Source organism: Amphiura filiformis, chromosome 9 (assembly GCF_039555335.1).
Source record: "Amphiura filiformis chromosome 9, Afil_fr2py, whole genome shotgun sequence".
Taxonomy (NCBI): Eukaryota; Metazoa; Echinodermata; class Ophiuroidea; order Amphilepidida; family Amphiuridae; genus Amphiura; species Amphiura filiformis.
In genome coordinates, this window is record NC_092636.1 from 67690699 (window position 1) to 67714838 (window position 24140).

The 24140-nt window shown below is 38.8% G+C and overlaps 1 protein-coding gene across 1 annotated transcript; it reads right to left on the minus strand.

The window, feature by feature from the left end:
* On the minus strand, nt 1-22953 carry LOC140160240 (uncharacterized). Its single transcript, XM_072183516.1, has 9 exons — nt 22842-22953; nt 8209-8362; nt 6649-7132; nt 5929-6611; nt 5253-5335; nt 4611-4740; nt 2350-2456; nt 1609-1705; nt 1-190 (listed from the first exon to the last, which is right to left on the minus strand). Exons 2-9 carry the CDS (start codon nt 8350-8352, stop codon nt 77-79), a joined length of 1842 nt encoding a protein of 613 aa, XP_072039617.1. The 5' UTR covers nt 8353-8362; nt 22842-22953; the 3' UTR covers nt 1-76.
* Between the last annotated feature and the right edge of the window lie 1187 nt (nt 22954-24140).

The following is a 24140-nucleotide window of genomic DNA, read 5'->3' on the forward strand; positions in this document are numbered from 1 at the left end:
TGTTATAAAGATAAGGCATCAGGATCTCTCCCTTATTTACATCTATGCTTCTGAATGATTTCTGCTTGGTGAATCCTTATCTCTTCTTGTAAAGACATGGCTTCAGGATCTCTCCCTTATTCACATCTATGCCTCTGGATTGTTTCTGCTTGGTGAAATTGAACAGGTAAAACATTGTGTTGGACAGATCCTGAAAAGAGAAAAATATATCAAAAATATCAAATGTATTGTGTTTAAAGTGTTTCGTTCTGGAAGGGCAGGCACTCCCATATTGGTACGCGTCATGTGCCTGTCAATAGTCACCCAGTGGAGTGCGCAAAGGGGGGGGGGGCAACGTGCCCCCCCACTTTTGTTGGTCATTCGGGAAAACACTAAAACTGCACCTTACACACCTAAATCAGACTCCATTCGGGGGAACTGAATAACCTGCCCCCCCCCACTTTCAATGTGCTGCACACGCCACTGTAGTCACCCTTTTTTGAGGCAACTCTACACCTTAAGACCCCTTTTTTCATCAGCTTGGCACCCAATGAACCCTTTTTTTAGAAATTTACACCAAATCTGCACATTTTGAACAAACTTGACATTTTTGTGTAAATTTTAGCTTCATAAAGTTATTTATCACTGGCGATGACACCCAATTTTTAGCAGTTCTGCACCGGATAACCCCAATTTTCTTAGAGCCCGCACTGAATGACCCATTTTTTAGAAATTTGTACCAAATCTGTCAATGTTTGTGTGCTTTGCATGCATTTTGAACAAGCGTGACATTTTTGTGTCAATTTTAGCTTCAAAAAGTTATGTTTCACTGTCAATGACACCCAATTTTTAGCCGTTCCACATTGATTTGAATGACCCAAAGTTTCTTAGAGCTCACACTGAATGACCCCTAGTACCATCTGCAGTAGGCAAAGGTACATCACTTTCATACTGGAGTGCCCACCCCTGGGTGTTCATTTCATACTACCAAACAGTTGTTTTGACTTTGGTTGTAATGAATCCATTTGAGATTCTTCAAGTAATAATAATTATTGGTCTCAAGAAGAAATGCTGCATATTTGTAACATTAAAGCCATAATATATGATCTTATAATATCAAATGGGCATATTTGTAATGAATACACATGTCCCAACTTACACCTAAATGGAATCAGCCAAATTCATTGCGTACATGTATGTCAGCTAAACAAGAATTTTGACATGTCATAATTCACACATTTTAGTGTGCAAATTAAAAGTCCTCCATAAAAATCTATGTTTAACAGTCAAATAGCCAGTGTGGTGTCTTTTCACGTCATCTTGTTATTTCAGCTTAAAATGGACAGAAACCTTTCCTGCCAGTTATTACTAAATATTATTCCTGTATATCTTAAAGTAAAGAGTAACAAAATGAAAATTTGATGGAAATCGTACATTATGGTTTTAATAGTTTGGTAGTGGTGCTTATACATTTCAACTTAAAATCATCCCTTTTAAAACTACTAAACACAATGAAAGCATTTTTTTGTCACAATTATCACAAAATCAGTTCTTCAAATGAATGTAATTGAGACTTCAAACAATATAAAAGAACAGCTGGATTTCACTGTCTTGTTATTTCATAATTACCTTTGTTTGTGCATGAAATCCCAGTGATTTCATAATCTTCAAGAATCTTGCTAACGACTGGAACCTACTAGCCACTTCTGCTATTTTCAGGGTGCCCCTGTTACAATGAATAGGAACAAATGTTAGGATGCATGGATGTTGCAACTGTCATAAATTCTGTTTGGTACATGCATAAAAGAGAATTGTTGTCTCACCTAAAGTGTGAATCTCATTTAACTTTTAAAAAAAAGTGTTTAATGTTATACAAAGGGATTGTGTTATGTAATGATGTTCTAATTGATATGCTTCTCCTCTTACATTGACTGGACATGATAAGAATTATACAGCGATGCAATGAGGGTGGTATAATAAGTCTAATGCTAGTTTCAGGACATTCATGGTCACAATGCCACAAAATTGATTTCACTCTTTCCATTTCTCCAATTTACCACTTCGGAAGAAAGAGCTACCCAATGAAGCTGATCATCCTGACTTCACCCTGCTGCAAATATACTATAGTCTGTCCAGTCAAGGTGGAGTATGATTTTACACAAATGAGGCAAAGGTTATGTTGCCAACATCTGGTAGAACATACTTTAGTTGTTAGAGATAATTTAGAGAAAGATGGGGCATGAGATAACAAAGGTTAATGGATGGTGTCATGTTCCTCCTTATCCTGGACAGACTACAAAGTTCTACATGCATGCATCATCAAATCTTTGGTGATCAAGAAAATATGGTCAAAAGTGTGTAGTATCTTACCCAGTTTTGAGTACCCTATTAGCTTCTTTGACATAATCAATCCAATTGGTTCCCATAAGAGACAGACAGAATACAGCTACATCAAGTGATTCATCATCCAAGGGAACCTGTCAATACAAACATGAGCCATAATAAAACTATAATGAGTAATATATAAAAACAGGGAAAATCTGTTCCAACTGACCAGCAGGGAACCAAAGGATGGATCCAAAAGGATACAACAGTGTCACACTAGCAATGGATAAAATTAAAAACAGGGAAAATATGACAGAACATCCAATGGGGGAGTAACACAATAGGTATAAACAAGGTTAACGTTGTTTATACTGTGATGTGCCCTGAGTAATTTGATTTAATTTAATTATTTAACTTTGTTTACAAGCTGAAAGTATTTCATGAGATGGGAAACCCCCTTGTATGTGCAAGACAATGGTGTGGAAAGTCATTTTGGTATTCCCCCAAATTATTGTAAACAAAGTCAGATCTATGTTTGGAACTTGGAAATCCCCAGTTCAGTATATTGCACCATAGTCAGAAAACCCCCAGGAAGTGATGTAATGTGAAAGGTGAATGTGTATAATTAATATTGGGAAATCCCAAGATTGCAGCAATGTTGTGAAAATGTGATTGAAGTAATGGTTTATTAATAGATGATGGGTTTTTTGCATGAGTACTGATATAAAAAGCTGGAGGCTTTTGTTGGGACTTTACAGAATGCCGTGGGAGATTGAGAAACTCCACATGTGTGTGATGGTCTTTGTGCTTCAAAAAAGAAGTACATTTTAACCAGTTTATATAGCCAATAATTGAGCTAATTTTAATACAGCAACGAAGAAGACAGCGAGCACACAAAAGTGCTCTTCCTCATCAAAGGATTAAAAGTTCTTCTGTCAAATTGCTGGAGTTTGCTGGGTTTGTGAAGGCCACGCATCTGTCAAAAATAAGCGGAGCTGTGTTAAAGAAACCTGTTCCCTGGGAAAAGAGTGATTGGTGAAAGAAACACCATTTTTGGAGAAAGCAGCGCAAGGAGATATATTTGTGGAGAAAGCAGCGCAAGGAGATATATTTGTGGAGATAGCAGCTAAAGGAGATTGGAGGAAGCATCATCATTTTCAGTATGAGGATTTTATACGCAAGGATTTATAAATGCAAGTGTACTATGGACTTCGCTGATTTTCGCAGGACAAGTGAATAAGGATATATTACATCAGTCGTCCAGAACATTGCAAGAACTCTAGAATCACCAACAAGAAGACCGCTGGTTAAGTACCGATAGAGTAAAACTGATTGTGTGATTTTAGTGTATATTGTTGTTATATGTACGAAGCATACTTTGTTTTCAATTAAAGACTTAGATTATGTTAGCTTAATCAAACAGTGTATTTGTGTTGTGCATTCGTGTGAGTTCGGGTAAAAGGTGATTTTAGCCTTGAGTCAAGTACGACTCGTAACAATACCTATTGTGTTACACCCCCATTGGATGTTCTGTCATATTTTCCCTGTTTTTAATTATAATGAGTAAATTATAACAATGTATGTAACATGGCGTGTATTTCAATAACACTTACGATACGTTGTAAGTATAAAAATAATTGATCGCAAATTAAGATGTATTGTAACTTCCATTTCACTATGGAGATTGTAAGTTTGTAAGCAATAGGATTTGTAACAGGAATAAAGTAAAGAGCCATCATAACGTACACTACGATGGGGTTAAAGTTAAAGTTAGCGAAACACAGACCTCTAAATATGCTCTCAAGTTTTTCCTTATGAAGTTGATAACCATGTTGTACACAACATTTGAAATCCGGACGCCTTAGTGAGGCCCGTTTCAATCTTATGACTGATTTAATAGCGATTATGTGAGGTAAATCAATTATAAGAGATGGATTGTAAGGCTTTGAGAAACGGGGGCCCTGGCCCTTGCATATTTTGTTAAAGGCATTTCATTGAAATCACCTGGGAAAATAGGTTACCAATAGTCATAGAAATTCCTATCCTGATTAGTGACTTGTAGGTCGATTGTGCCATTTCCATTAGCCTACCCTTTTTAGCAAAGGGGCCTAAGTTTGTGACCCTACACATGGTCTGTGCTTTCTGTGATGTTGGTTGAAATCCCTACTCTTTCCCAGAATTTCTGCTCAAGGATGACAACACATTGAGTTTGACTGGACCGGGGGTACTTTTTTGGAACATGTCAAAAACTTATTAGAAAGAAATGGTGGTGTTTAGGACAACCTTAATCAACATGTAGGTCTCACCTGTGATATATCACATATTGTCACATGCTTGTTAAGAGCACACAGATCAAAGGAATGAACCTTCTGTTTGACAGTCTGTGCTATCTGTGCCTCACCACAGCCAAAATCACCTACTACTAAACTGGATGGTCTGCATAAGGACACACAAAATGCAAATTCATGTGATTAAAACACACAATTGTAGAATAAATGAGTAACATTTCTCACTTTGCTTGATCACATCAACATATATACATGTAGTACTAGTAGGTGCAATATCAGAAGTGCATGTGGTATGTATTGGTAGAATAACTGTCTTCATAAACAGAAGCAATACAGACATCAACATTCTCACTTTAAGATTTCTAACTCAGTACAAATCTACCTTCTTTCTAAACTCTTTTCATGTTTCCAAGTTATTCAACAAATTTTTATGCAATGAGGTATGATGTGGAAGAAAGCAACAATTTTCGTAGTGGCCCATGGAAACTATTGCATAACATTCCTACTTCCTTGTCAAGTGTACTGATTTTCTCTTTTCTTTACATTGTTCTGTAACTTTTACCAGCTTTCTCCATTGTAACAAAAAAAACAGCAAAATACTGCTTTAAATATTCAGGAATATAATCCTGTACATTGATGTGAGATATTTGCTTTGCTTACCTTAATTGAAGTTGTTTTATGATTACATCAACAGGGTTTACAGGCCACTGCTCAACTTGTTGGGAATATCCCTCATGATACACCTGAAAACACAATCATTAAAAAAATGTGAGTATTGTTTCTTATTTGTAATGCTCTCAAGCAAAACTGTTATTTGTCGTACACTCGTTCAATTTTGTGCTGACAAGGCCATGGATGTGGACTACAAAGGGCACCAAAACATGATTCTTAGTGATGTGCACTGCAAACTTGCATCTTTTAGCCTGCTGTGCAAGTTACATAGATGAAATCACTAAGGATGTAAATGGGCAACATATCCATTTCCTGAAAATCCATCTGGTCCTTGGGACAGGTGGCCGCGGACTTGCGCGCGGTATGGAATATTCATTTAGAGGGGTTTGTCCGGGGAATACGCTGCAGGGTATCACCCCCCTCCTAAAACAAATTATCATCATTCAATTCGGAAATGACAAAATAATAATAATATTTTTTTTTTTTTACATTTCCATATTTTTTTTTTGTGGCCAAATTTCTGGAATTCCGGCAATTTCCGGAAGATTTACATCCCTGATCACTCCCTGCTGCCTTCTGTTTCTGTCATGTAAAGCCTAATTATGGCCAATTACTAAAGTTTCCTGTCAATTTATTTCTAATCATTTATATTGTTTTTTCTTACCTCAAATGCATCCTTGTCTTTGCTCACCATCTCAAAAGCGTCCCTCCCACTGCACGTGTAAAATTTCTCGTTCAGAAAACGGAAATGCGACACCCTCAACTGGTTCTCTAATCGTGACCTTAAAGTTTGACCTTTATTTTTGTTCAAGGCACTTTTATGTTGCAGGTTGTCTTCAACATCATCATCCTCCTCCTCATCTGAATGTTCATCAGATGATGTGGTCTTTGGGTCAGAATCAACTGGAACAAGTTCCTCTAGGTCATTTTTCTTAGATTTTTTACCACGATTTCTTTTGACTTTAGACTTAGCTTTTTTGTCTTGTTTGCTTTGATTTTGTTCACTTTGCTGTTTTCTTTTCATGCTATTGTTATTTGTAACACTTTCCAATGATTTAGATGACTTTGTACTTCCATCTGATTTAGAAATATCCGACAGCTGCCTGCTTTCTGGTTCCGAGCCTTGAGATTCAATATCTGGATTACTTGATTCGCTGAATGATCTTTTGCGCTTTCGAATCCTTTTCTTCTTCTTGAGAGCTTCTTTGGCCTGTTCAAAAGTTTCCACTTTATTTCTAGCACCATTTATGGGATGTTTGTTTGATGATGACTTGCTTTCAGTTTTATTTTCATTTTTCTTGTTATCATTCCTCTTCCTTGTATTTAACTGACTCTTCGTTGGTGGAACTATCACACTTGGATTGGATTTTTTTTAGTATCAGGCGATCATCTTCTCTTCTGTACTGTGGTTTCACATTCCCATCAGCATCTTTAAACTTATTATGCCTTGGCTTTCTTTTTCGTTTCTTCTTCTGCTTCGCTTCTTCAGCCCCATCACTTTTGTCATCTGTTGTTGATGTCTTATACAAATTAGCAATGTTCTTAGGAGATGATGTCTCATGTCTCTCTACCTCATCCTTTCCTCCATCTCCTAGACTGTTTTTTCTCTTCCGTTTTTTCTTTTTCTTGGGGCTCTGTGGTTCACTCTCTTGATCATCACCTATCTCATACAAATCAGAATGATTTTCTAGTTTTGTTTGGGTGTCCTCAACTTGAGTTGGATGGATTATCTTCCCATTTTGTGGCTCATCTTTCCTAGGCTTCTTAATGTCTGTGAACTTTGTTTTGTCTTCCTGAAGTTTCCTCTTTTTCGTTGAATCAATTTTGTTTTCCTGCATTTTCTCTGCAAGTTGCGGTGTAATTCCTTTCTGTAAAAGAAACAATTCAAATGCTATTCAAATACATTGTACAAGATATGATAAGAATCTGAAATTAATATCTCTAAATTCATGTGAAATTGAAAAATTAAGAAAAGAAAAAAACTTTTAAGATTATAAGTTCTGCTATAATGTATGTTAAAAAAGGAAGTTGTTTACACCATTACAGCTTATCATTGGAAGGGTAAGAAACCCTAATAAAATAAGCAATTCATATGGGAATATGTAATGTGCAAGTTTCCTAACTTGCACTAAAAGACCACCAGGTCGGCCACCATCCAGATGGAAGGACCAAATTCAGAGGGACTTGGGAATGACCCCACATGAAGCAAAGACACAAGCAACAGACAGAACTGAATGGAGGAGGCTTACTCGGCAGAGCGCAAAGGGCCACACCGGCCTGCGCATATAAGTCAAGTAAGTAAGTCAAGTTTCCTAATGGGGATTGGTATGTGGCAAACAAATTTTTATATGTATACCCTAAAGCATGGCTTCAATGAACATGTACAACTGGCCCATGGACAACATTTTGCCAATTAAACTATCCTACCGATGTCTTTACTAGTCTCAGTGTCCACTTGTCAATGACTCAACACAAGAGCAAATTCAAACATGCATTCATAGTTTCTTCATATTCATACTAAATATTGAATACACCAGTGTTTGACATTTGTTGGTAATGTCTTAGCAACACTCCCAGGAGATTGATACTGCATTTGTTCCATTAAATGCCCCTGCCCCAAGTAGAACTTGAAAATGTTAGTGTCAGTGATTAAATTGCTTGTCTACAACTGGTCACTGGTCAGTACTGATCAGTAGCCAATTAAACTTTGCAGCCAGGTTAAAAGGTACATCTGTTTAAAATCCTATACATGTATGCAAGACCTGCACAGTGGGTTATCCCAGTTGAAATCCATACACCTCCTATGGAAGACATGATCTTAATCTCTCACAGGGAGTGTGAATTTCAAAATGAGTGACCTGAATGGTTCATTCCATTTGAAATCTACATCTTCCATGGGGGTAATGGATTTCAATTGGAATAGTTCAATGCAATGCATTCTCACCTTCAATTTCTTGTGAGATACAGGAGCTGGTGAGCGGAAGAGGTTTGAATGAAGTTGCTTGTCATCCGGAGTATCATCCCATTTACTGCAACCTTTTACATTGAAGAAATCCATCTTGGTTGGAAGTATAAACTCACTCAACATATGTCGATTTCTGAAAACAAAATTGTTAAACATAAAATTATGCATGTTATTGTTTAGCTGTGATATAAAGGAATATATGGGAAATAATATCAAAGAGCATGGACATGATGGAACAGGATTAGCTCAAGGTATTCTCACATTCTTCACCCTAATTTCCACTGACATTTCCAGGATGTAAATACATGCATGCGATTCACTTTTCTGCAAAGGGAAAAGTAAAAATTCAGCGACCAGTCAGTTAGTGAACGTTGACCAACAGAGAGTGTCAGATATAGTACGTAGGCAAGGGTAGCGCTAGGTCCAAAAACTCGGGGGTCCCAAGGGACCCCCGAGCTAACAGAAAATGCAAAAATGGGGGGTCCCTAAAGAAATATCGGGGGTCCCAACTATTCATAATTGTCTAGCCAATTCAATCTATTTGTGTAATACCATACTATTTTTTTTTTTTGGGTGGGGGGCAGGGGTTTATTAAATATTATTGTATTTTTTGTTTTTTCTTTCATTCTTTTTCTTTCTTTACTTTCTTTTCTTTTCTTTTTCTTTCTTTTTTTTTCTCTCTTTTTTTTTTTTTCTTTTTTTTTCTTTCTTTTTTTTTTTTTTTTCTTTCTTTTTTTTCTTCTTTTTTCTTTCCTTCCTTTTTTCTTTCCTTTCTTTTTTTTCTTTCTTTCTTTCTTTTCTTTTTTCCATTTTTCCTTCTTTCTTTTCTTTTTTTTTTTTTTCCTTTTATTTTTTATTTCAATTAAATTAGTATAATTACCTAATATTTACCGCCCGCCACTGGCTGCCCAATAATACTTTTTATACTGCCCTCTATTTTCTGTAGTTACCAGTAAACATACAATGGCTGCCAGAGATCTCGCCGTATTTTCGCGATATCACAGCTGTTTTGCTGTCAAAATTTTCACTCATAAAGCAGTATTACTGTGCATAATATTAATTATTGAAGTAAATAAGGCCATAATTTGGTATTTCAGGGGTTCAGTTGCATCGAAAATGATGTGCATAATGCAAGTTGAGGAAACTTTTGAGCCTAGTTTTATGAAACCTGGATATAGAAAACAACATGTAGGAATTTTTGTTGCGTACGACGGGACGCAATAACTCACTGCTTTTGCAATATTCATGCGTGAGATTCGGGTTTTGGTGGGTCCGGGACGCAAAAACGCAGCCTAGCGTAACGTAGGGACGTGTCACTTTTGAAAAATATCCAACAAATTAAAACCACAAACTGCGAAAGACAACCAACAACCGCCGCTCAATAGAGACATCCAGCTAGATTGCACCGCAGGGCTTCAAAAACCACACACATGAAGTATAGTTATCCAACAAGCTTAAACTATAAATTAACCCCGATAGAGGGTAGGGCATAAAGAATGAGGGAAATCAAAACCACAAACCGCGAAAGACCGCCAACAACCGCCGCTTAATAGGAAATCCAACTAGATCTATAAATCTAAATAACTATCAACCGCGAAATTTGGATATCCAACTAGATTGCCCATTGAGGGCTACAAAGAACCACACACCGCGAAGTATAGGTATCCAACAAGCTTAAACTATAAATTAACCCCGATAGAGGTAGGGCATGAAGAATGAGGAAATTAAAACTACAAACCGCGAAAGACCGCCAACAACCGCCGCTAATAGGGAAATCCAACCGCAGGGCTACAAAGAACTATCAACCGCGAAATTTGGATATCCAACTAGATTGCCCATGAAATTCTACAAAACAACAATCATTAAAACATAATTATCTTGCTAAGTCGTGGCACTTAGACGCTTCCGTAGTACAAGCCTTGCTACATAGTTTCAATTTGAAGTAAATCGGACTGACTCTGTGTCTCGCTGGCATTGTCAACATTGGGTATGTGTTGTTCATATTTACATTTTCTTAGTTGCCTTGAATAATTAAAGTATATTAAAATGTATATGTATCCCTATTAACATTACAGTCACGCGGTAGCTGTAACCAGCAAGTTTTAAAAATAAACGGCTGATAAAGTTTTATTAAATTATTTACTGTCATAAATCAAGGATAACATAATTTCAAACATCTATTTTTTGTTTTATTCGTTTTATGGAGTACTTCGTAACCCGATGACTTTCCAAGCTTATAGAGTTGCTTGGCTACATTCATAAAAAGAAAGAAAATCCACCAAAAAAACGTTGACAACGTAAAGAAAGCAGTAAGTTTAAAAAGCCACCACCTCGGCTCACTTTTTGAAACTTGGTCCCATTTTGAATATCAACAGCAAATCGGTGTTTTTAACGTTTAAAATTAACATGCCTACCATCAATTCTGGACTTCCCACCTCTTGTTTCAGGTGCACCGCTTTATGCGTGAATGTCACTGGTAACTCCACAGACGAAAACACCACACTGTCACAATAGAATATAAAACACTCAAAGCAAGCCAAGCTATATGTATTATGTACATGCTCAGGTACTAGATTATGGTGTGAGTTCAAAATAGCATTTGAGCTGATGTTGAGAAGTTATGAGTTTTAAATGTAATGCATGCATGTAGGTGATGCACAAATATATTAGGTTCTGGCAATAGCAGGTATTTAACACTGGCTTAGACCTTGCAATTAGCACAAATACATAAGGTGGCTAAAATACAAATTGTGCCACTTCAGATACAAAATACAATTAATCAAAAAATATACAATGAAAAATAGCTGCAACAGCATAATTAAATACATATCCGCAAAGTCGGCTAATGCGAGAAGTGCCGAACATGTCAATTACTAAAGCATGGACTGTAGCTATTTTGTTTCTACAGTCCATGATTATATAAAAACAAGAGGGATGCGGACACACAAATGAGGCCAAGAAACTATTAAAAATGTAGTTTCAGACCACAACAACAGGCTATGTTGTAGAAATCCTAGCAATCAGAGCACTCCGGTGGACATGTAAAGCGTAGCACCAGCTCCTTGTGATGGCTTCGATTTCAGCTGTAGAATCAGGTGTCAAGCATATGTGGACAGCTATATGTGAGTGTGAAGAATCTAGTAGAAGTTGAAGAATCAGCTTCCTGTTGCGCATAATTTCATTCACCTTGCACTCAGGATAGTTCTCGTAGAGAAATCTCTCAAGCCTTTCGGCGTAGAACTTTCTTGGTTGTTCTAGTTCTTCACAGGTCAGCAGAAAATGATGTTTAGTTTCCTCTTCTGACTTACACAGCAGACATGTACCTTCAACTTTATGCTGGTTGAATTTTGCACGGTTGCTTTGTAGAACATAGGTGTCAGTAAGTAGTCTTGCTTTGATGCTGGCTCTCTCAACCTCTCTTGGGTTAGTTGGTAAGGATGCCCATACTTGATGAGGTCGTCCTATCTGGAGATTAGACGTGTTGAGATGCTTTAAGGAAGATTTAATTTTAGCATCATTAATCAGCTCTTCATTCCAATAACTCTTGATTGCCTTGTCAACAGCTGTCTTCCACTCCACTTTCGAGGGTGGGTTGCTGATAACATCAAAGATGGAAGGAAGGTTGTACTTGTTGAGGACGTCTCTGACTTGCATAAACCAGGAATGGCTCTTGAAGGGCTTAACAGCCAGCTGTCTGATTGCTATTCGGTGTTCGGCACTATCCGTATCACGTGAGATACTACCAAAGAGAGATATGATTGCAGAATCAATCTGGGCTTCAACAGGCTTGGCACCAAGGAGACCATAAACTGCAGCATTGGCTGGTGCAGGCGATGAAGGAAGAAATTGAAGTTGACGGAGAATTTTCCTTTGAAACTTCTCCATCTTATCAATGTCGGCACGCTTGAATGTGGTTGCTTCAATGCCATAAAGCATTCTAGGCAGTACATAGGTGGTCCAAATGTGAAAAGCAATGTGAGGTGGGAGGCCATTTCTCCCATGTAGACCTGCACCCATTAGCGCATATGCAGCTCTTCTCGCACGTTGTATTCGTTCATCAGTATCGAGAGAGTTGTTGGCTTTCCTAGATATACCCAGGTGGACAGCTTCCTCACAATATGGCATTACTTCATTTGCTATAGTCAATGCTGTGTGAACAGAAGACTGGTACGGAATTGTGACACTTTTTGAAGCGTTGATTTTATATTTGTGGTCGATGGAATAGTTCTCAACTATATTGAGAGCTAGTTGGGTTTCCACTTGGGTGTTTGATAAGATAGCCATGTCGTCAGCGCATGTTGGAGCTGGGACATTAATTGTACCAATGCGATGACCGGTGTGGTGGCCACTAAGTTGATCAAGAAGTCTATTTGTGTACACTTTGTAGATGGGTGCTGAGGTAACTCCACCTTGTCGGACTCCTTGCTTTACTGTGAATTCTTCAGAGAGGAAGCCATTCCATTTGATAGCAGTACTCGTGTTGTGATACAGCTGTTTGAAGACAAGCCAGAGGTCACCCTCTATGCCAGCTCGATATAGTTCGTCAAACAGGATGGCGTGATTCACTACATCAAAGGCTTTGCTGACGTCAAGCAAGGTTACATAGATGGGCTTCTTGTTTTCAGAAGCTTCATTGATAGATTCTGTAACAAGTAAGGCTGCATTGGAAGGTGAGGTACATTTCAGTAAATCCTCTTTGCATTGGATTCTGCATATTAGATAAAATTGGGTCTGCTTTCAGGAGCCAGGCTTTCTCAAGAAGCTTTCCTAGCACGGAGGTCACAGTTATACCTCTGTAGTTGTCAGGACAAGTCTTGTCTTTCTTCTTTTTAAGGATTGGAGTAAGGATTCCCTTCATCAGTGCATCCGGAATGTATGAGGTAGCCATCATGTAGTTGATTTATATCAGTCAGCAGATGCAGAGTGTTTTCACCAGCATATTTCAGATGTTCAGCGCTGAGGTTGTGGGGATCCTGGGCTTTCCCATTTTGAAGGAAGAGATGAGTTTCTTGGTCTCGTCACTGGTGACTGGAATGATGTTATTTGTATTAGCATGACAGAGCTTCTCAATAATTGAGTTTCGGAAGCCTAAGCCGTCACTTGGGTAGTCCATAGACGCTGACTCACTGCTTTTATCAGCCAGTCTACTGAAATGGTCTTTGAAACCGTATACAAATCTCACTTGGGTCTATCAGCTTCTTGTCGTCCGCAATCAGAACATCAGTAAAGTTGGTTGTTTCAGACCGTTGAGCTTTGATAAGCTTGTGAAAGAGCTTGGTGTCATTGCTGTGCGCTTCGCTGATCTCAGTAAGCTTCTGGTCATTAATATCTCTTACTGATCTTCTAATTGCAGATCTAAGGTTCCTTTTGGAACTTTTCCTCTTGATATTTGCGGGATGCTGAAGATCATTAGGTCTGCCGGCTTCTTTCCAATTGAAGTATGCAGCCTTATTGACCTTCACCATTTTGCTAATTGTTGGGTTCCAAATATCAAGTCCCCTGTTAGACCTTTTGGCCTTCCTCTCAGGTTTCAAGAGACATTCCTTGGAAGTTGTTAACATCAGAGTAGTGAGGTCATTGATGACCTTATCCAGATCTTTGTTGCTATCAATTACACCAGGATTGATCCGCTCGTCAAGAAGCCTGTTATATTTGTATCTGTCTAGCTTGCTCCAGTCAACTTTGGGATTTTGGTGGCTTTTAATAGGGGAGTTACTTTTGTTCCTCCTGTTCTCCCTCTTGCTTGGTAGCGAGATTGTCCCAAGACAGGTACATGGTCAGATACGTTTTGAGTTAATATATCAGGGTGTGGAGTCTCTTCAGGTGTTTTAACATCCTTCTCGAATTTCTTGGTAGTCAGGATGTAATCAATCTGGGAGACATCTCTGCCATTACTATGGTAGAAGGTAATTACCTCTGGAACATCAGTAGAGATCTCTTTTCCACTGCAGAAGGTCTTGAACGCTTTGTCTCTGGCAAGGGGATTCTTACGATTTAATGAGGCATTAAAATCACCCAGCAAGATGATGTTATGAGAAGTATCATATTTCTCCATGATTTCATTGATTTCATCAAGGACATCGTAGAATTCCACTTCAGCTTCAGGAAGGCCTCTGGAAGCCATGTACACATTGACAATGCATAACTTTATAATGCCGGTGTTGATTTCTATACAGACGCGATCCTGTTACCTCCATCTGGGAGTATCTTGATTCTCTCATCAAGTTCCTTTCGCCAGAAGAGGGCGACACCACCATATCCTCTAGGACGTTGAAAGGGGCTAATAGGGTTGTCATCATCCACAGACTTTGCGGAATAGTTGAAAGCCTTATTAATCTGGTCAAGTTTGCACTGCTCGAAGTTGAAAAGCCAATGTTCTTGTACTGCAAGCACATCAACAAAATCAAGAGTCTTCTGAATGGCTAGGAGGTTGGCATTGACATTTTTAACATTGTAGGTGGCTATCTTAATTTCCATGCATTCCTTCTGCTGGTGCCGTTTCTTGGTCGGCCCTGAGAGGCTCTTCCTGCCCCTAAAAAAGGCTTATTGGTTGTTCTGCCATTTTGTGAGTTCATGCTATCAGGAGGCAGTTGTTTTAGTAGGCCTACTTCCTTGCGCTTGGGGGATACATATCGTTTGTTGAAGTAATGCGATCCATTCTTTGGAACTGCACCAGAAGAAGGTGAGCAGCTTTTATAGAATGATTTCATGTCAAAATCGGCATCAGCATAATCGGCTCGACTCGAGTCACACTTGTCATACCAGTTGTCTCTCCTTGAGCTCGGCCTCCTATAAGATTTGGGGCTCTTTACTTCATTGCTGTTGTTGTAATGCCCACCAGTTTCTGAATTATGATGGCCTTTGATTGTTACAGGGTGCACTCTAGGCCTGGCGTTACTTACAGCTGCAGGGTATCTGGTGCTGACAGTGGATTTCATATACAAGTCTTTAGATTTAGCATTAGAGTCATATGAAGAGTAATTTCCATCTTCTTGTCTTGTAAATTCACAGGTCTTGTTAGTTGGTGCAGGAGAGTGAGCGAGTAATGCTCCGTTCACACGTTGCTCATGTGTGAAACTAGCTACCGGTACATCTGGTAAGATGCGTTTAGCAGGAGAGTTTTTGGGCAAATCTTTTTTGACCGTCTGGCTTCGAAGCGAAGGAGGTCGATAAACACCATAAGGCTGCCCACCTGCATGAGAGTATGACTTAGCTTGCGGTGATTGGATAAGCTTGTTCCTATCATATTGTCTCTTCTCACTATTTCTTTTACGACAGTTGGTGAGCAGGTTTTGAATTAAGGTATTCATCTCTTCTTTGGTTGGCAGTTTACGGGGCAGTGTTGTTGGTTTCTGTGTTGTATCCTCAGTTGTACAAGTTGGAATGGGTAGTGATCTGTCCGTACATGCAGGTTGTTTTTGGATCTTGGAAATATTGAGTTCGCTGGCAGGTATCTTCTTTTGTGTGTCAGTGACACAATTTGTAGGCAATAGAGTAACAGGAGTCAAAACGTGGATCAGTGGGTTCTGATGTGCAGACGGTATGGTTTTGCTGTGACATTGACGCTTGTTAATATCTTCATGCAGAACATTGGTATTATTCTCAGGAAAGTTTTTGGAGGCTTTGTGCTGCATCTTTAGTTTGATACATTTCTCACTACATGTATGCACCATCTCTGGGTGACAATTGTGTTGAGTAGGATTTGACTTAGTACAATCGCTAAGGCACTGTGCATGTTGGGCCCAGCAGCAGTTCTTTTGCACTGGTATATGCGCACATTTTTCTTCAAGTGCAGACATGCGTATCTTAATCATTTCAAGTTCAAGCATATCATTTCTGTTATTAGGTTGGCAAGTAGGCACACTGTCATCAGTTTTCCTGGTGTTGGAGTGACAGGGGTTGTTTTCATTCCCTTTTTGTGCAGGTTTGGAAATCAGCTGGAGTTTCAGCAGCTTTTCATTTTCCTCACTTTCTTTTATCTTTTCTTCAAGCAGGCACACATAAGACTGGATGTGTGCAATTTGCTTGCTTCTGTCTTCGATGTCAGCAATTTTCTTGTTTATCTCTTTTTCCTTCTGGACTAGCTTCCTTTCCCATGCTTTAAGGCGCTTTTCTTCAAGCTCAAGTAGGATCTGGGAGTCATTGATTGCTTTATTTAAGTCTTTCATTTTGTCATTGTCCTGGGGCAGCATATCATAGCTGTTTTTATTTCTACTGGTACTACGGCAGCTTTTTGCCATCAGCGTTGGAATAGTTAACGGCTGGAGCTGTAGTTATTGTGGTGAGCATAGGCTGCTTTTTCTTAGTTAGTTTGATTTGCTTGCTTCTGGCATCATTTGAGCGTCTTCCAGTTGTGTGCTCGCTGCTTTCTCCACACGATGCATTTTCCACTTCCTGGGCGGTTAGCTGTGTGCTGGTCAGATGAGTGTCCCTAACCGTATTAGAAATTATATCAGTTCTAGTGGCTTTTTCAGCATTTATGTTATATGAAGATTCAGTTTGCTCGGTTGCTGTTGTACCTCTGGTTAGGAGTTCATGATCACTTGATGTATCCACAGATCTGGAGGCCTTGGAGCAGGGTAAAATCCTCTTGTTGTCAACAGTCAGTTTGATTTCACCGTTAAGGCTGTCACAATTACTTCTGCTTTCCAGAATATATTTTTCAGGAAGAGGCGACAGAGGCGAGTTTCCACTGCTGTTATTGTTGTGGTTGGCTGGCCCCATCGTAGGAGTTGATTTCATACGATGGAACATACTTATAGTGTCATTGTTACACATAGTAGGAGTCTCATTTTCACAAATTATGAGGTTACTGTCAGAGTCAGCATTCTTAGAATGTCCTTTCCTCAGCAAGTTGACAGATTCGGACACATCATTACCCAAAAACGTCTCCTTGCAGACAAGAGTAGGCTTTAAGGGATTGTTCTTACTATCATTGTTACCACGATTACTTCTGGTCTGAGCAATATTTCTTCCAGGTGGAGGCACAATCTCGTGAGGCGGACTTTTGTAGTTGCTATTCCCATAGTTGGCAGATTCAATAGCAGAGATGGATTTCTCATGTTGAAGCAGGTTTATGGGGTCATTATCACATCCAGTAGAGAATGTGTTTTCACAGGTTATGAGGTTGTAGTCAGTATCGGCATTGTCAGGAAACCTTCTCAATGGATTAGCATATTTGGAGGCATCAACACATAAAGTCTCGTGGTTGGCAGGAGTAGCCTTTAAGGGATTGCTCTCGCTGTTTTTGCTATCACAAATATCTCTGGTCTCAGTGAAGTTGCTTTCAAGTGGAGGTACAATTTCCCAAGACATATGCTCACCGTTGTTCTCATAATTGGCTAGATCCATAACAGGATTGGCTTTCTCATGCTGGAACAGGTTCTCCATGTCGGTGTCACACATGATTGAAGTCGCATTTTCACTGACCAAAAGGTTACTCGCAGTTGACATTTTCATAGTCACTATTATCATTCAGGTCTTCATAAATGGGCAGATTGCTGGCTATATTCCAGGTGATGTTGTTCCTGTCTAGCTCGGAGACATCGAATGGTGATGTATTACCGCTATTAAGCTCAGGAAACTCAGGATCGTCCCTTAGCTTAGGCTGTCCACACTGGGGACTTGCTACGTAGAGGATAGGATCTCCGGTTAATGGGCATTCATCATTCATTATTTTGCAATCATTATTTGAGTAGTTGGATGTGCTTAGGCTAAACTCAACCATGGTATTGGAGGAGTTGCTGTCTCTTTGGTTATAATAAGCTAATTCAACTTCAGCCATACAGCTGTGGGCTTCATAGGCTTCGATTAGATTGTTCAGATCAGTCTCAAGCGACATGATTGAGAAGTTCATTGGTAGGCCTTTCATTTTGGTCATATCAGGGTACTACATGAAGGTAAATTGGGTTCAAAATCAACAGACCCGGCTATATCATTCATCTTGTTATCCTCAGTAGTACGAGTTGAAGACCTTAGAATCGCATTTTCTTGGTTTCCATGCATACTGTTAGAAGAAGTCTCGGATACAGCATTGGACTTGTAAGCACCACTAGTATCATCATCGCTCTGTTCGTTGATGGTATCTTCTCCTTCAGTGCAGTCTACTATATTGCTGTCAGCAAGCAGACTAGCGGTTGGTGCACATGTACTAGTAGATCCGGCCTCATACCATGTGATCTTCCTGTGTTCATCATGGAGATCTTTAATGGCTTGCGAGGCTCTTCTGTCATCTATATGACAGTTATCATTTTGCATGTCAGTAGCAGTCTTATTGTCGGTTATGTTTCTTCTGATTATGTTGCTCAAGAGCATGTCAACTTGCTCAATGTTACTTTGTGCACTGACCATATCTTGGATAAGAAGTAGGTGAGATTCGACAAACAAGGTTGAGGCGTGTTGACCATTAATTAGGATTGATGAACTATGGTGGTACAGGTTGATGGTGTACTGATGACGTTGGCCTTTAGAACCACTGCGTTTGAGCTTGTTCCATACGTAAAACGTTTCCTGGACTAAGGCCTCACCAGAGCGATCTTTAGTTTCAGTATGTATGATATAGAAGTTGTTGGAGATCGGTTGGGTACCACTAGTCAAAGGTTGGTCCTTTTTATATAAAATGTAGACAGCTTCTTTAAACACTTCATAGGTGGCTGTACTAAGCTTGAGGACCCATTGACCGCCCTTTCTTTCGATAGGCAGAACAGTACTTGCAGGTCTATTGCAAGCCTCCAGCTTTTTATGAAGCGCTTTAAGCTTGTTGAGGTTGTAAGCCACATTTGTAGTCATAATTACACAGATGAAATTCCAATAGAAGACAAGATCGGATAATGTGTGGCAACAAGACGAATGGTACAATCAGGCGGATTTGGTTAAGCGGGACTATGTCTCGCCGATACAGCTAGGCCAAAGGTAGATGAACAAAGAGCAAAGCACAAGGACGGGGTGAAGCTACACACACGTCATACAAATGGCAGCTATATCAGGGAAACATAGGATATAATGAAATAAGTTGCATAAACCAATTCACGACACAAAGTTCAGTAATGTAATTTGCATGAAAAGTAAGATTTTCACGGAAAGCTTTTGCATAGAAAACACAACAATTAGCTGTGAAATACTACATGTATGGAGCACCGTTACAGCTAGGCCACAATTAGGCTGAAAACGAGAGCAAGGCACAAGGATGGGGTGAAACTAGGAGAACGGTAGACAAGTTTCACACCCGATAAGTGAGCTTGACAAGTGGCAGCTATATCAGTAGCACAAGTTGAAATAAAATATTAACACAACTCACGACTAAGATCTCTGTAATAATATATGAATTGAATAAAAATAAGATCTCAGGTTGCGACAAGTTTTTAAAATGGTGGCAGAAGTTTGGCATATGATTATAGACACAAAAAATGAACAGTAAAACATGTATGCTATGAAGCACCAATACAGCAATGCCAAAATTAGGCTGGACCAGGAGAGCAAGGCACAAAAATGGGGTGAAACCGAGGACACACAATAGATTCACACCCAGCAAAAGAGCCTGGCAAAAGGCAGCTATATCAGGGAACCATAGGTTGTACTAAAATAAATTGAATAAACTCGATTCACGACACAAAGTTCAGTAATGTACGTTGCATGAACAGTAAGATTTTCACGCAAAGCTTTTGCATAAAAAACACAAAAATTAGCAGTGGGATACTACATGTATGGAGCACCGTTACAGCTAAGCCACAATTAGGCTGGAAGAACGAGAGCAAGGCACAAGGACGGGGTGAAACTATGAAAATGCTACAAGTTTCACACCCGATAGGTGAGCTTGACAAGTGGCAGCTATAACAGTAGCACAGTTTGCAATAAAATAATGACACAACTCACGGTCTGTATCTCAGTAATAATAAATAAGTTGTATGAAAGTAAGATATCAGAATGCAATAAGCTTTTAGAATGGTGACTGAGGTTTGGCAAGTGAATAAACACACAAATAAATAGTGAAATACTATGAATCACCAGTACAGCAGGGCCAAAATTAGGCTGGACCATGAGAACAAGGCACTAAAATGGGGTGAAACTGAGAGGTCACAGAAAATTCACACCCGACAAAAGAGCCTGACAATTGGCGGCTGTATCAGTGAAACACGGAAACACTATTCACAACTCGAAAATCTGAAATATTATGCGAGTTGCATAGATATTTGGCATGAAAATAAGCACAATAATTTGCAGAGGAATACAGTGAAGAACCGATACTGCTAAGCCAGAGTCAAGCTGAACAAGGAGAGCAAGGAACAAGGACAGGGTGAAATTAAGAACGAACAAAACAAATGTTCACCCGCCACGGGAGCTTGACAAATGGCAGCTATATCAGTTTTACACAGATTGCAATAGGATATATAGACAATTTACAATTATGACTGAAAATTCTGTAATATGTAGATTGCATAAAGGGTAAAGTGTCGGTATAAAGTGACATAAAAAAAAAAAATATACACCAAGAATTTCAGTGAAATACTATGCAACACCTGTATAGCAAAACCAGAATTAGGCCGAAAGAGGTGAGCAGGTCACAAAGACGGGGTGAGACTACACACGCGCTGGACAAAGTTCTCACCCTGCACAAAGGCCTGACAAAAGGCAGCTATACCGACGTAACACAGGTTGCAATAATATACATGTATTGAATACACACTTCAGCAGGCATAAGAAATAAAACAATAGTATAAAGCATTCATGTACAAAAGCAGACAGTTAATATTTGATAGTTATCAGAACCATGCATCAGGTAAAACACATAAATAAATGGAAATTGAGAATGTAATGAAGCCAATACCAGGCAGACAATGTTCATTAATTTTCACCAGTATATCGGTGGGCGTGGCAATGCTGGGAAAGGATATAAATGTCACCAAGGCTGGTTGAGTGACGAGCATGCACAGGATTACTTGCAACAGGTTTATACAATGAGAATTGAGTATGACACTGATAATAAGCCAGAACCAGATTGACAATATTATTCGTGTGATTTTGAAGTTGTTATGTATTGAGTTGAATGAGTGAGTTTGAGCAGTTTAAACAGGCAGCATGCAGAGCATTAAAATATGGCTATTCTGGTTTATGTTATGGTTAAAATATGTTTGTACACATCAAAAACAAAGCCAATCACACATCAAACATGTTAAAAGCTAAAAGGCTAAAATTGTATTAAAATAGCTTGCTTGCGTATTAGTAATTATAGATACCATTCACCACTCTTCTTTAGTAGTAGTCATGCAGCAGCGAAATCGGAGGTGAGAGTCCATGCATTTAAAAATGGCGGCCTCGATCGATCCCTTTACACGCCAAGCAGTGCACCTTTGTCTATGAAGAGGTGGGTCGTCGTTGAGGTGTTGGCGATAATGGTAGCAGGCAGGCTTGGTTAAAAACACATCAAGTTTCACTATTTCACCACACTAGGATGCTGGTCCTCCAAATCAGAAGAAGACGAGGCACATAACAGCAATAAAATTCACACTAACACAGCACACGCAACTAAATTTGATAAAAAATTGCACTAAAACACGGAGCAGTCAAAAAACACGTCTTGACTGTACGACGACCAATGCCAATACCTGTTATTCGTTTAATTCAAGGTCATGAACGTAATTTATTATAAAACAAAACATATATAAGATATTGGCCAAGAACAACATACATGCATAATACACAGCTACATTCATAAAAAGAAAGAAAATCCACCAAAAAACCGTTGACAACGTAAAGAAAGCAGCAAGTTTAAAAAGCCCCCACCTCGGCTCACTTTTTGAAACTTGGTCCCATTTTGAATATCAACAGCAAATCGGTGTTTTTAACGTTTAAAATTAACATGTCTACTTGTTATTCGTTTAATTCAAGGTCATGAACATAATAATTATTATAAAACAAAACATATATAGGATGTTGGCCAAGAACAACATACATGCATAATACACTTACACTTAAGGTTAAAGGTATGATGGGAATAATTTAGGCATCAGCCTTTTTGACCCCATATCCATTTTCGCTCTTGCACCAAAACTTATCAAGCTGAGTCTTGAATTGGTTTGTTGTCTTGGCTTCTACTACTGTTTCTGGGAGGTTGTTCCACTCTGAAATTGCACGGATTGAGAAAAATTCTTCCTGCAGTTGAGGCCCTTCTGAAGTGCTGACTTGTACAACTTGTAGTTGTGTCCTCTTCCTCTGTGCCTCTGATCGTGCTTTCTGATCGTTCCAGAATGCTAACAACTTAATATCGCATCGCATCGGCACATTAAAGATACATAACACTTCTGGAAATGTTTTAAGTTGATAATTATGACAAAGATTAAATCAGTATCTTTTACAAATGGGACGTCGACCAAGTTTCAAAAAGTGAGCCGAGGTGGGGGCTTTTTAAACTTGCTGCTTTCTTTACGTTGTCAACGGGTTTTTTTGGTGGATTCATCTTAACTTATACATGTGTACTAATGTATTGTAAGCTTAGGCTTTGCCTTTCGCTTGCCTTTGGCTTTTGCAAGTTTGGAATTTGATTTGTCATCTAATTCCTTTCTAAAGTCATGTCAGTCGCCTGGCTTAGAATCTTATCATGGCCGTTTATCATTTACCTTAATTTCTCTCAAACCTGAAGGTTGGTGTATTGTAATAATAATCAGAAAACCACAAATCAGTGAATAAATTTCGCCTTCACATACACGTTTGCAGCAGTCAAGGCTGCAGAATTTTGCTCTCCGTGGATGACCTTTGACATTGAATAATTTTTTAAAGTTTCTAGAACCTAAATTCCTAAGTTATATTCTGTAACTAAATTATATATTTGAGCATAGAATAATATTATCTCATACTTCGTAATTATACTATATGTATACTAACATATAAGTTTGTGGACTCTAAATTAGATTTTTCACAGAACAAAGAAAAAATAATAACTTTTAGAGGAATCCCCTTGAGGTAAACATTCCCTAACCTTATTTGGGGGTCGACCCAGGCCAGGGTTGCCAAACCCGCGATTTGGGCGCCCAATTGGGCGATTTTCAACATCCGTCCCGCGACAAAGAAAGTGCTCCCGCGATTTCGCGACATTTGGGCTACTTTGAAAATCTCACCCGCGAAATGTATTAATTGTTGGGCGATTTATGACAAAGCCGACTTCTAAACTTATTTTTTGATCATGATTGCCAATTCTTTTAATGGTCATTCAACAAAAGGACCAAACATCTAATTCAATAAGCAAAAGTTTATACAAAACACTCTGTGGTCAGTGTGCGTCCCATGACAATGGCACGCACAGGGAGGGGGCCCGGGGGCTGGTTAATCGCATCACATGTTGTTGCTAAAGACCACTTGAGCTCGAGGATTATCCTTAGAATATTCCCATCTAAATACTCACAAGTGTTTAAGACGACTTAAGTAGCTTCTTAGTGTCAGCGGGGTGCCAAGTTTAAGTTTCTACTTCAACATAAGTTTTTTTTCCGTTGGCGGTTCTTTTGAAATAAAAATGTGTAACCTACCGCACATTTTCTTTTGAAACGGCATGATGATCAAAAGTACTGACCGTTTTGAATTTGATTAAAAATATTACATGCACACGTTGTTTCACTCAGCTGAAGGCAAATTTTTGTAGACCTACCCCCTTATTGCAATGAATGGCATGATGTCTATTAATAAATGTGATTGTTTTCCTGGCATTTTTTTTAAAATAATTTTTAATTTGTTTCAGCATTTCCCAAAAATTAAAATGAACCCCGTCAAAAGTCAACATTTTATTTTCCTTGCAGTTTTTTTTTTTTCTTTCTTAAATTTGTGAAAATGTTTGTTAGTTTTTCATTATTTCAATTTGACGTTTTAACATTTTTGTTAGTTTCAATTTTTATATTTTTATAGTTTATATTTCCACAAAAATTCAC

What these genes read in the sequence shown, in the direction of transcription:
- LOC140160240 (XM_072183516.1), bottom strand. Translation starts at nt 8,352, where the DNA reads ATGTTGAGTGAGTTTATACTTCCAACCAAGATGGATTTCTTCAATGTA. An exon ending in GTACAGAAGAGAAGATGATC is followed by an intron (nt 6,612 to 6,648) that starts GCCTGATACTAA and finishes CAAGTGTGATAG; the next exon opens with TTCCACCAACGAAGAGTCAG. An exon ending in ATAAAACAACTTCAATTAAG is followed by an intron (nt 4,741 to 5,252) that starts GTAAGCAAAGCA and finishes GTCCTTATGCAG; the next exon opens with ACCATCCAGTTTAGTAGTAG.